The following is a 13345-nucleotide window of genomic DNA, read 5'->3' as shown; positions in this document are numbered from 1 at the left end:
ATTTAATTTGACCGTAGCTGATAATGGTGATTTTTATTATGACTACAATGATATGAAAACCATAAAATATTATTCGAAATATATATATATTTATAAGATCTTAATTTTCATAAAATTTGATTGTTTTTTTTTTTTGCCGTATTCTTAACTAGGTTTTGAATTATTTGCTATTCATTAAGATAATTCTTGTGGATTCGTGTTCAAAGTAAATGAACTTAGAACCCGAAAATATACGATGGTGACGATAAATTCACTAAGATCCCTGGATACTTTGTAACCAGCATTCCACATAAATTTAAGATGAAAATTTTTAACTGTGTATACGCCGTTACAGGGTCGCAAAGAGAAGTGCTGGGAAAGTAGATAGGAGGTTAAATTCCATGAAGTTTTTTGATGTGTAAACAGCTCTCGGTGTACGGCATTTGGTAAGAGTAATTTCGTGAAAATGGAACAAATCGATGAACGGAAATGTGACACAAACCTGGTGGTCCCGCGTGAAGCAATATAAAACATTATATAGTCATTTTTGTAAACATTAGGGTACATACCAAACGTATTGGTGTGCCAATTGAAACTTTATGACATTGAAACTACAACTTTGTAACATTAAACTAAAATAGTCAAAGTAAATGGAAATCTCAAGTTTTAAAATATGTAAGAAATCTGGTTTTTCAATTATCATAATACATATTCTCCATGAAATATGTCAAAGAGTTTTGTAGTACAGCTGAAGAGTGCGTTTTTGTTAACTTCAAAAGACATGGTTCAAGTCCTGTCATTGAATATTTTTTTTATGTTTTGTAATAGCATTTAAATATAATATTATACAATCTTAATGTTAAATAAGCTCAATTAGGTAAACGTTTGTTTTTAATAATTATTTACAGACTGATTTCAGTCGTTTGTACAAAAACAAGTATACTATATACATAGTGTTATATAGATATAATGAGTGTTATAATATGTGTTTTATAACAGTTCCTGTTAATATTTTAGTAATGCCATAGAAGTATAACTTATAATATGTGCAGAAACTTTATATTATTAAATGATCAATGAATTATAACAAGTTGAGCAGTAATTTAATAAAATACCTTCTCGAAAATCAGTTACAAAGCCGGGGTTTAGGATTTTTTAAAATCTTTTTTCGCTTTTATCGGAGCCGTTTCTAATAGTTTCAAATTTATGTTTGTTTCGTGCTGCCATCTGCGGGTGATGGTGGCAAGCAACGTTTGCGATTCATGCAGCGAATTCTAGCGGCGGACACATGAAGTAAGTTTGTTATTCGCGTCGAGAAATTTTGGTAGGTACTTGAAAAGAGAATATTTAGCGATTAGTATATTTTTCACGCAGACATTATTTACTTTTGTGTAAACAACAGAAATCAGTCTGTAAAAATTTCCTAAAAAAAACGTAACCTTATTGAACTGATTTAACATTTCAGATTCAGCAGTAAATATTCATCATGAAAGTCTTTCATCCAACATGGCGTCGAATGTATGTAGGCTAACAATTTGTATGTGTCTACAGTATGATGAACGTTGTGCTATCTCTACCATTCAAGGGTAACTAAGGATTGTCAGAATTGTAATTCCAGTATTTTAACATATTTTTTTAAGTTCTCATTTCTTTGTATGACTAAAAATTATAACATTAAGTATGAAAGGAGAGTTACACTAGTATAAAGTTTTTTTTAATACTTATGTGTGGTGTGAATTCTGCCATGTTCACTAAAGCAATATATACGGTTGATTCCCGGGGATCCGTCATATTTTCAAGAGTTCTGAGACTTCCACAGATGGCAGCACCGTGCTTACACATTACCGTTCCAATCAAATTCCGTTCCATCCACGAAATTACTCCTACCTATTGCCATATACCGACTGCTAAGGTGTTTAAGTGCACATCAAAAGAATTAATATGCAATTTTGTTTGTCCCAATTATAAATATTAGTATATTGGGTTCAATCCAAGTACGTGGAAATTATGTCGAGCCCGAGGTTTCGGCATGCTTTGTTGTAGCCATCTTGAAGAGAAATTAACAACTGAAGACCTTAGGGCACCACATTATTTCTACGGAAGTGGCATCAATCCACAAGACTAGAAGTAGTAAAAGACTTTGCAAATGGAATAGAAATATTAGTGTAAAATTACAGATATTTGCAAATTTATATTTTTATATGAAATCAGCTGTATCACTACAATTTTGTGTCCGCAGTAATACTGGGTTCGTATTATTACCCGGGCATTTATGCTTTGTGTTGTCCCAGTACCTCAGATAGTTAAAGTTATGTAAATCGTTCCCTGAATAGCTTTCCAGTATAAACTGCGCACATTAATAAGCAGAATAAACAATTCAAATTATTGAATATTCAATTATATTTTACCATGGTTTTAAAAAATTATATGTTTGAATGAAACTTCAATTAAAATATAAAATTATGTGAGAACATTCGTAAGAAATACTCAGTATTATCTCAAAAACGTTACGTATATATAAAAATAATCATAGCATTGTGTTGTACAAAGTTACAATATATTTCTTGTAGTATTCCAATATATTTCTTGGCAAATTAAAATGTTGTAGAGTACAGAAAAATTTTTCTCTGCACAAAAGCCTACGACTTATGTAATATATGTCATTATTCTTTCAAAAATGTACCTGGATGAAAATAATGATTTAATGAGAATATAAACTAAAAATAATTTTATCAATATGTTAGTCAATCATGTAAATACCAGTTGACAAAATTCAAATAAATTTTGTCATGATTTCATTAATGTATAGGAATCAAAATGGGAAGAGTAAAAAATAGATACTAAAATATGCATATTTTATTTAAAATATTACAAACGACAGTCATTTTTATATGTATATGTACACACAATATCTTAATGCAAAAATAGACAAAGCAAAAATTAATAATAGATTGCTAATATAAGTAAATAGAAACAATTGATCTTTTATTGCTTTGAAAATATTTAGCTATAATTATGCTATGTACAGAACAACCATAGGAGGGCGAAAATAAGTTAATATACTCTGGAGGAAATATAGGACAGTTTCTAAATGTAATACTGAAGAATTTGAAGGACTTCTACTCTAAAACTTATACCAGTAATAATTAAATTTGTAATAGCTCTGGCACTGTCTCAGTGAGAGACATTTGCCCAGCTGATTAACAAATACCATAAACGTATCGCTCTCTCGGTATTGGTATAATGGCACTGCCGACAATATCACATCTTCTGGAGTTAAGCCTCGTAAAGGTAAGGGTATATTGCTTTATAAATGTGAAATGAATTATTTACTAATGCTGCTGGAGATTTAAACCCCTCGTGGTGCAAACCTTTTGGTGAAATTTGTTTAGCTAAATTGACTAGCAAGTTGTTAAATTAAACTCTGATTTAGAAGTAAAGAATCTCCAGAAGTTACAGTATACATATAGTTGTCGATTTAGTGGGCCACGGGGAAGTTGGTGCCCACGGCGCGGAAGCCGAGGGCGTCGGCGTGGTACTTGACGCTCTGCACCAGACCGTGGCCGTCGACGTAGGAGTAGGCGCCGTGGGTGGTGCCGTCGAAGGTGCGGCTCTCATGCTTCACGGAGTTGCCGTCGGCGTAGCCGTAGCTGTACTGGCCCAGCTCGTCCTGGGCGCGGTACTGGCTGGAGCCGGCGACCGCCACGGGGGCGGCGATGCCATGGGCGGCCAGGGGGGCGGCGGCAGCATAAGTAGAGATAGCGGCAGGAGCGGCGGCATAGGCGGCTACAGCAGGCACGGCGTGGGCGGCCACGGTGGAGTAGCCGAAGCTACGAGCAGGAGCCGCGAGGACAGCGGGAGCAGCAGCGTATGCGGGGGCGGCGGCGGCGTAGGTGGCCACGGCGGGGACGGCATGGGCAGCGACGGTGGAGTAGGCGAAGCTACGGGCGGGGGCGGCGACGACCGCAGCGGGGGCGGCGTAAATGCCGTGTCCGGCGGCGCCCAGGTAGCCAGGGCTGCGCTTCTTGCGGCCCAGGAGGTGGCCCTTGGCCTCGGCGTGGGCCTGGAAGTGGGCGACCTTGGCGGCGTACACCTCAGGGGTGTCGGCGACGGGCAGCGGAGCGCCAGCCAGGGCGGCGTAGGGGGCGGCGTGAACGGCAGCGTAGGGGGCGGCGTGAACGGCGGTGTAGGGGGCGGCGTGAACGGCGGCGTAGGGAGCCACGACGGCCGGGGCGGGGGCAGACGGTCCCACGGGCAGGTTGGTGGCGGCCACGCGGAAACCATTCACGGGGTCCGACACGTAGCTGGCGCTCTGCACCAGGCCGTGGGCGTCCAGGTAGGAGTAGCCGCCTTGGGTGATGCCGTCCAGGGTGCGGGTCTCGTGCTTGGCGGAGGTGTCTCCGGAGTAGCCGTAGCTGTACTGGCCCAGCTCGTCCTGGGCGTGGTACTGGCTGGAGACAGCGGCGGCCACTGGGAGGGCGTTGTAGGCGAGGTGCGCTCCGCCCAGGTAGCCGGGCTCGGCGGCCGCCAGGGCCAGCAGGCAGGAGGCGAAGATCTGCAGATTTCGCAGGTGGTTAGTCACATTATGAAATATTTTCATTGTTTTCTTTCCCATTATAAGTTAAAATAATAATAAAATCAAAGTATATTAATCGATTTAATTTAATACTATAGGTACATATATTTGCTATTGTTAAGGATAATTTTTGCTACTTTTTTTTTTTACAATTTGACAAAGACAGGTATATTCTCTACATGCTTTTTACATTATGTTTAATTAATATTATGATAATATTTTATTAAATAATTTTAATGTTAATATTATTAGGTGTGTTGATTAATCATTTGTAACTTTAGATAAATTACCGACCCAATGGTATTTGCTAATGATTTATGAGCCCTTTAAAACTACGTTGTAAAGTGGTTTAGTTCAAGAAAATTAAATTCTTTGAATAAAATAACGTTCTACATAGATCCATGTTGAGTGAAGAACTTTGACCTCAAATCTCATTTGTTTGTACCATCTTTCAAGGGGCGTGGTCTGTGAAGAGTGGGAGGGGCAATTTCCACGCCTCCTCTTTCTGAAAGAAGTCATTAACGAGCTTAAAATTAATAAAGTATGGTACACTTGGATGTCCAGAGCAGTTTTTTAATATAGAGTGGGTTTTTTTCCGAAGCTCTGTACGCCCGGGCAGGCCCTTTAGTCTTTGGACGACCTTGGCTGCTGAGCTGGTACCGGGCCACACTCACCAGAGAGTTCATGTCGACGGCAGCTTCCACCAGGGACCAGAGAGGAGCGACTGTGACCGACCGTGGGCCCCGCCCGCCCTTATATACCCTCAGCGGGCCCGAAGGGGGTCTCCGGGAGAGAGCCGTGGCCTTGGGGGCAGGCGGACCCCCCCCCCCCCCACCCCGCGGTGAGGTGGCGACGGGGGTCCGGCCCGGGGACAATGAACTCGGTTCTTCCGCGAGCTCCGCTTCCAGCAGTGGGACATCGCCTCTGAGCTGGCGCGCTGTCTTCTCGTCGACCAGGGGACAACTGGGAAATTCGACCGGTGACCGTAACATCTATAACGTTGAAATGAGGGTAAAGGTGTAATGCAAGTCCCTCGAGTGCTTTCAAGAATCTGAATCGTTTGTTTTACGCCTAAAAAATCACTCTGAAAACAAGCCTTTTAGCAATTTTTAACCGTTTTAAAATTTAATTTTAAAAATATAATCCGAAGTCAGAAGTACTTTTCGGGCCCCCCCCCCCCCCCCCCCCCCCCAAGGGAATTCTTATATGCTATTCGTAAACTGACTCCCACTGGTTTTTTTTAAATCGCGTTGTTTTTCCTGGAGCTCTGCGCACCGTGTGTGTGCCCGGACAGACGGGGGCCTTAATCTGCGCTCAACACCGCTGACTGACAGCCGTAGGACGGACGAATGAAGTCGCTCACCGCCGGGGGAGCATGCGCCACTGGTACCAATCCAGGCGTGCAGAAAAACCAATGCAGACCGCAAGATCCAAGCTCCCGACCCCAGCATGGTTGGAACTTTCCGCGCCTGACCGACTCTTCTTCCTGGACAATCCTTCTTGTCCTGTACCGGACCTGCTTGCTTAATGCTTGCAATTATTTAACCCCGCATGAACGAGCCCAGGGTTTCCCCTGTGTCTATGCAGTTTTCACCTTGGCCCTACTTAACTAGTTACAGTCTATATCTAAGATGGGGGAGTGATTCATGGCATCGATTGCTGCAATGGCGGGCCAATCCCCGAACAAAGCACACGATGCATGCTATCCTTCTCTGCATGGCTGAAACTCAGCATGATTGGGCGTAGAGGCTTCGGGCCCGAGACGCACTTAGTCTTCCGTAACCCGGACCTCTACCAAACAAGTATACTTAGTTTTAGTTAGGTTAGGAAAATGTTCAAAATAAAAATATTGAGGGGAAGGATACATAAAAAATTGGGAAGACAGTGCATGCTCATCTCAATGCTCTTCAAATCAACTGTTCAGAACCACCATCAGTGTCCGTGAAAATGGGAACGAAATAATGAGTTCGCTCTGTGTTTTCTCTGTCTCTCTCTTACACACACGCTTAGATTGCAGTACAGTGTTAATGGCGACTACTTTTGTCATACCGATATCAGCCATATTGTTAAAACTAATAATTTTATATTTTACATCAACTTTAATTATAAGTTTTAATATTTGTAATCTTACTGTTTGTTTATCTTTTAGTACTCTAACATGTGTGTATATTAACAGTATTACCGCAGTTGTAATCATGCTGACAAAAATAATAATGCTATGCTAAACACCAATCCGCTAGACTTGTAAGCCGTGGTATGAATGAATCAGTGACTCAAAAGGCAAGCAACAACTGAATAATTAATGATCCCCGCCTAGTCAGGGGTGTACGTGCGTTAGTGAGACGGTTGATTAGGGCTATGCTCGCTGGTGCTTCTAGCGTGGTACCGTCTCTAAGCGCAGCAGCCTCCACGTCGTGCATAGAGCAACTATGAGACCTAAACGGTAACCATAATATTAAATGGCGTAGAAATGAAAATAAATTACGAATGCTTTCAAGAATCCGTGCCGAATGTTTCTGCCTAAAAATTACTCTGATAACATGCGTTATAGCCACTTTCGCTCTTCTAAAAATACAAATTAAAAACTAAATCCAGATTAAAAAACTACTCATACACCCTCAGCGTATTTTTATATTATAGCGTAAAACAGACCCCACTCGGATATCTTGGCAACGCACCGTATATTTTTCCAGATTAGCGGGACCCTTAATGTGGTTGTAGAATAAATTATTTATTCAGTAAAATATTTTTTTTTTCGTATGACGGATGGAGTGAATATTTTTTTTTAGTATTTAATTTTTTTACTAACATTAAAATTGTCTCTGAATTGTTTCATAATTACTTAAGTTAAAAATACAGTAAAACAAATTTGTTCCGCCGATGTTGCAATAAGTGTGTGTGTTGCCCCAGCAAACATGAAACCATGGATAAAACTTCTGCTGTAACAATTCCTAGAGTGATTTCGGAGAAGCGTGGAGAAGAGAGATTAATATAAAACCAGCAGAACCCGGCAGCGTTGTCCGGCCATTGTTTATTTGTTTACGTCTATATATCTAGAAGTGTAGAAGTTGAGGTGTTGCTGCACCATCTAGTGGAGAGTTATAGCAGAATGGATATTGCGAAAATAACTTCCGTGTTCAAATATATATATATATATATATATATATATATATATATATATATATATATACACGTATACCAATTTTCATAGCGATCGGTTGAACGGTTAGAAGTTTATGAGCCGAAGCGCCATCTTCTGGCGAGTTTTAGAAAAAATGGATATCCTGAAAATATTCTCTGTGATCAAATATAATATATATTCATATCAATTTTCATAAGGATCGGTTGAACAGTTTATAAGTTGATGCTCTGCAACGCCATCTAGAAGCGAGTTACAAAAATAAAACCTTCTCCGTGAAAAATCACTTCGACGTGCCAACTTTCATGGCGATCGGTCAAACGAGGTCGAAGTTTATCGATGGCATACGTGCATCCTATTTCATATACGGAGATTTCTGGAGGGGGAATGTATCGTATCGCCAATGTACCATCCTTAACCCTGGAGCGGGGTTTGCGCTAAGGTACAGTAGCGCGTGAGAACTAAAGTAGACTGGGGCTCAATCATCAGATGTCCCTCACGTCTACGCGTAAGGCGACGAACTACACTGTACAAAACAAGACAAAATGTACGTGGCAGCAGTGTCTCTGAAAAAACTGTAAAAATTAAAATCGCTGTTTATGACACAGAACTAGTTAGGACAGAAGCGATGGAGGAATGTGGGTCTTATAATTCCAGCGAACTCGCGCTCTGATTGGACATTAGCACTTTCCCCCGCTTACACAATGGCCGCCACCAAGGCAAACCAAATTCGCTACATTCAGCCAGATGACGATTCTGTCCTTACTGATTCTGTGGTTTCGGTTACCTTCAGGATAGACTTCACAGTCTTCTGTATACTCGGGCAAGTAAATAACTTCAATTTCACTGGCTGCTGACTTGCGAGTCTTCTCAACTTTTTTACCTATGATTCGTAGAGACCAGAAAAATTCTCATTCTTTTCGCGATAGGCTAGAACACAAACTCGTTTATATTCATGATACTTTAGTGATTGGACCAAAATTTCCCCGAAGGACTCTGGGCCAATGGAAAACCCTCGAAAAAAGAAGTATCAAATCACAAGCATCCCAGTTAACAGGTCTTGTGAGTTGGTAGGCAATGAGCAAGCGTTATTTGCCAAAGTACTTATAGGAGCGTTGAGTCCATCATAGAGGTCATTGAAAATACGAATTTTTTCCGGCCCTTAGTGATTCGATACTTCTTTGGTTGAGGTTTTTTCTTTGACCCAGAGTCGTCCAGATGAACAGTTGACTAAAGCAAAAACAGCTTAAAGGTATATGATTTGAATTTTTAACCTATCGTGAAAAGAATCCGTGAATTATTCCGGTCTTGTCATCAGTGCTGGTCGCTGTGTCACTCATCTCAAAAGCTCTCAAAAAGTATTAGGCCTTGTCCAAGCTTGTAGCATGTGAAGCACAGCATGATGAACATTGTCAAACGTGGAATACTGTGATCAGAACAACAGAGGTCAGGGACATGTATTTTTCGCGAAAATATACGGTACGCCTGCGCTTTTGTTCCCTTGTGATTGGCGGCCGTCCGCATGAGAAGCCACTGCTCTGATTGGCCGGGTCCATTCAGGACGCGTTTGCTTCCGCGCTGAATGGTTGTGGTTGGCGTGCTGACAATTTAGACACGCGCCTGAAATAAGTCAAACCAACCACGAAACGCAGACAATGATACAATGTTTTTACACACACACAGCTGATTTGGAAATATTTTCGTGAAACCTTTCATGGCCCTAGCGATGGCACCTTTTTTGTTAAGAAGCGATTACATGACACGAAAGTCGCATGGAACGGACGTGTGTAACCACGATGTTGCCATTTGTGGTAGATGGAGAGAACCAAAGTTCACAAAGCCAAAGGTAAACTTTATAGTATTAAATGTTTAATTAATTTTTATCAAGATAGGCAGTATTTAAATGAAATTCCTTGTCAAATTTCAGGCCCAAATCCAAGGTTTAGTTTTTTTTTTCTTTTATCGGAACCGTTTCATCATATAGTTTAAAATTTCGGTCTGCTAACAAAATGATTCAATACCCGACGGAGCTAATCCGGAAGCGAATTGCAGCGGTGGGTGCAGAAACTACGTGTGTTTCGCCTCCAGATATATTGTTTTAAAAAAAAAAATTGTTTCTGTTTATTACGCTCGGTATTATTATTAACAATTTTACGTCAAATTTCGTGTTTCGAGTTCCCCGTATCATAAGTGTATTTCCAACATGAGAACACGTGAATTTTCTCGTTACTGAGGTTCGAATAATACATCTCCGGTGAGTTCTAAAAGACTCGCTCACTTCGTTTTTTTTTTTTTTTTTTTTTTTTTTTGTGCACGGTAGCCGCGCCTTTCTCTCGCCGGCCCGTGGGAAAGGGGGGGGGGGGAGAGAAATGTATTACGTATTGAATTGGGCCAGATAGAGGGGGAAAGGGGTAAAGGTTCAGACCCCGCCCACCTGGGGCGCTCCTCTACCTCCAAGGTCGCCGGAAGTCTGGCTACCGCCCTCGCCGGCGGGGACAAACCACAACTGCCCCGGCTGGCCAATCGCCGAAAAGTACAACTCCCGGATAGAGATCGCAGGCCTTCGCGGCCATTTTCTGAAGTAGCTCGGCTTCTGGGTTGTAGTCGCTTCCAAGGCGAGTATATCACCGACGTTTCGGTCGACATTGCAGTCGCCATCATCAGGGCAGAGGTACCTACTAAGGTTATTTTTTTTTGTTCCTAACTTAACTAAAAACTAAGTGACTTGCTCTAATCATGCAGGATGTTAGCCATGCAGGGAGAGGGTCGCATGCATCATGTGCTAGGAGGGGATTGGTCAGCCATGGCAGCGATTGGCGCCATGACTAGGGTTCTAAAATTTCCGGAAAAATTGAATCCAGGAAAAAAACCAGATAAAAAAACCAAGAAAAAAAAACATTTTTCCGAAAAATTGGAAAAATTGGAAAAAAAAATATAAATTCAAATTTAACTTATTAATTATTATTAATTATTGAATCTACTTTTATTGTTATAAATATTTAAGTAGGCTATTATGTTTTTATTAAAGGAAATTTAGTAGTTTTGAGTTTTGTTTGTTGGCAGTTGGCCAAACTTCTTTATAAGACAATCACTTGTGAGAGTTGAGACATTGTTGTAAGTGTTGGGCTTACAGCAGCAAGATTGTTTACTTTCTGTTTGGAAATTAAAAGAAGTAAGTATATTACAGTATACATTTGTATTTTTAATATTTTAAATTGATAATGATATATTTTGGAAACAAATTACAACAAGTTTGTCCCTCCTAAAACCAATTGTGACAGCTCTAACAAAGTCTGAATCAGACAGTGCACATCTGTCTGATATTCCACATTTCATATCTGAGTTATGTAAAGAAGTAATATCTTCATCTGCAGCATCACCCTTGACGAAAAGCGAAGAAGCCAAAGTTGTGAAAGTACTGCAGAAACGCAAAGACTTCATTCTGAAGCCTATACACTGTGCTGCAAACTTGCTCGATCCAAGATACAAAGGAGTTATACTAGATGATGATGAAGTGCTGTCCGCCATAGATTTCATCACCAAACTAACACCGAATCTTGCACTAGATGTAACTTCTTTATTATAAAATCTTGCTGAATTCAGGACATCAACAGGATTTTGGTCAAGAGATGCTATATGGAGCACAGCAAAACATGTTACACCAGTCATATGGTGACAGGGTTTGTGCACTACACAACCTCTATCTCACATGGCAGCACGATTATTGTCCTTACCACCTTCAACTGCAGCCTGTGAACGAAATTGGTCTCAGTTTGCTGTAATTCATTCTAAAACTAGAAATCGCCTGACTGCAGATAAGGTACAGAAGCTAGTGTCCATCAGAAGGAACTTACAATTTAAAGAAAATACTTCTAGGCGAAGGTCTTTTCCTAATATACATTGTCATTCGCCATGTGCCTGTCAACCAGAACATGTTGCAGATGGACAAAGTCAGGAGGAGGAATCAAACATTTCAGAGTCAGACTCAGAGTCATCAGAATTGGATCTAGAGATACAGCCACAGGTGATATAATGCCTAGGGCCTAACCTACCTACTGTCTTGAGTGCCTACTACAAGTATTTTATGTACATGTTCATTTATATATTCAGTCTTTTTTTAAAAGTGTACTTATAATATATTAAGAAACAATGCTGAGCACTATGTAACCATGTTGCTATTAATCATTTTCATAAATGTGAAAGTAAAGGGTTTTTATATCCATCTATTTATTTATGTAAATTTTTATTTTTTCCATTTTTTCCAATTTTTCCATAAAATTTGTGTACTGATGAAAAAAACCAAGTTTTCGGTGTTTTTTTCCCAATTTTTCCTGGGTTTTTTTTCCGGCCTCAAGAACCCTAGCCATGACGAACTCCCCTCACTGACTATTCTAGACTAAAACTAGATAATTTGGGCCCAGGGAAAACCTGCATAGACACAGGGAAACAACGTCGCTGTATTACAGGAGTGCGCAACGACTCCCGGTCTACTGAGGTCATTGCATGTTCTTCTGCCTTTAACACTCTCGCCTGAGAGGAGTGTTTCCCGATTGGATGAAGCCTTTGACCAATAGCCTTCCTTTCGTCTGGTTGGCCTGTTGGTTTGGCCAATCGGATCTGGGCTTCTGTGGTTGGCTGGGGGTGCTGGCAAATCAGTGGCCTCTTTTATTTTGCTACAGCCATCCTTTAATCATTTATAATTTAATTTATACATATATAAAAAGAAATACTGACAACTCAAAACATACATTAGAATCCAAGCATTACAATTTGAAAACTTCTTTTTTTAACATGAATATGTCTTAGAAACCGGGATTTCTATTTGAAAGTTGAGTGTAACTACTTTAAGAGCTATTCAGGGAACGGTTTACAAATAACTTTAACTATTGGAGTTGCTGGGACATCACAAAAGCATAAATTCCCAGGTACGAATCTGAACCCGCTATTACTGCGAAAATTATTTTTAAGTGATACAGTTGTTTTCATATAAATGTACAAATTTACATGAATATTTATGTTACATTTTCAAAATAATAATTGACAGTGCAAGAAACTGAAACGACCAACTTGGCGTGTGGGACAGGAAGATAGACAAGGCGAGTGAGGTATGAGGTTGTCGAGGCTGACTCCTCTCGCGCTCCTGGCGGATTGCTACAGAAACAACCTCCGGGCTGCCGTCGCCCTAAGGCATATTATGCCTATTAGGCGATTTCCCTTTTGAACTGCGTGTGGTCGCGTCGCAAGGGCCGGCTCTGTTACATATTCACATCCCATGGACTGTGATTGATGATGAAGATGATGTTGATGGTTATGATGAAGATGATGATTATGGCGACGATGATGATTATGATGATAATGATGTTCATGATGATAATGTTGATGACGATGATAATGTTGATGATGATGCTAATACTGATGATGACGACGATGACGATGATGATGATGCCTATGATGATTATTATGATTTTTATGATAATGATGGTTATGATGACGATGATGATAATGATGCTAATGCTAATGATGACGAAGATGATGATTATGACATTATGTTGATGATGTCAACGATGACGATGGCAACGACGGCGATGACGACAATGATGTGACAATGTGATGATGTTATTTGGTTGGTTCTCGCAATTGGTACGATTGGT

General features: G+C 40.4%; 2 protein-coding genes across 2 annotated transcripts in view; one reads left to right on the top strand and one right to left on the bottom strand.

The window, feature by feature from the left end:
* LOC134539434 (serine protease HTRA2, mitochondrial) overlaps window positions 1-13345 on the top strand; it is a 220226-nt gene that overhangs the window by 92855 nt on the left and 114026 nt on the right. The window lies entirely within an intron of this gene.
* Window positions 2821-5278, bottom strand: LOC134539435 (cuticle protein 19.8-like). The gene is made up of 2 exons (XM_063381471.1): window positions 5230-5278; window positions 2821-4534 (listed from the first exon to the last, which is right to left on the bottom strand). Exons 1-2 carry the CDS (start codon window positions 5239-5241, stop codon window positions 3458-3460), a joined length of 1089 nt encoding a protein of 362 aa, XP_063237541.1. The 5' UTR covers window positions 5242-5278; the 3' UTR covers window positions 2821-3457.

Source organism: Bacillus rossius, chromosome 15, assembly GCF_032445375.1.
Source record: "Bacillus rossius redtenbacheri isolate Brsri chromosome 15, Brsri_v3, whole genome shotgun sequence".
Lineage (NCBI taxonomy): Eukaryota > Metazoa > Arthropoda > Insecta > Phasmatodea > Bacillidae > Bacillus > Bacillus rossius.
This window is presented reverse-complemented; position numbering and strand designations above follow the sequence as displayed.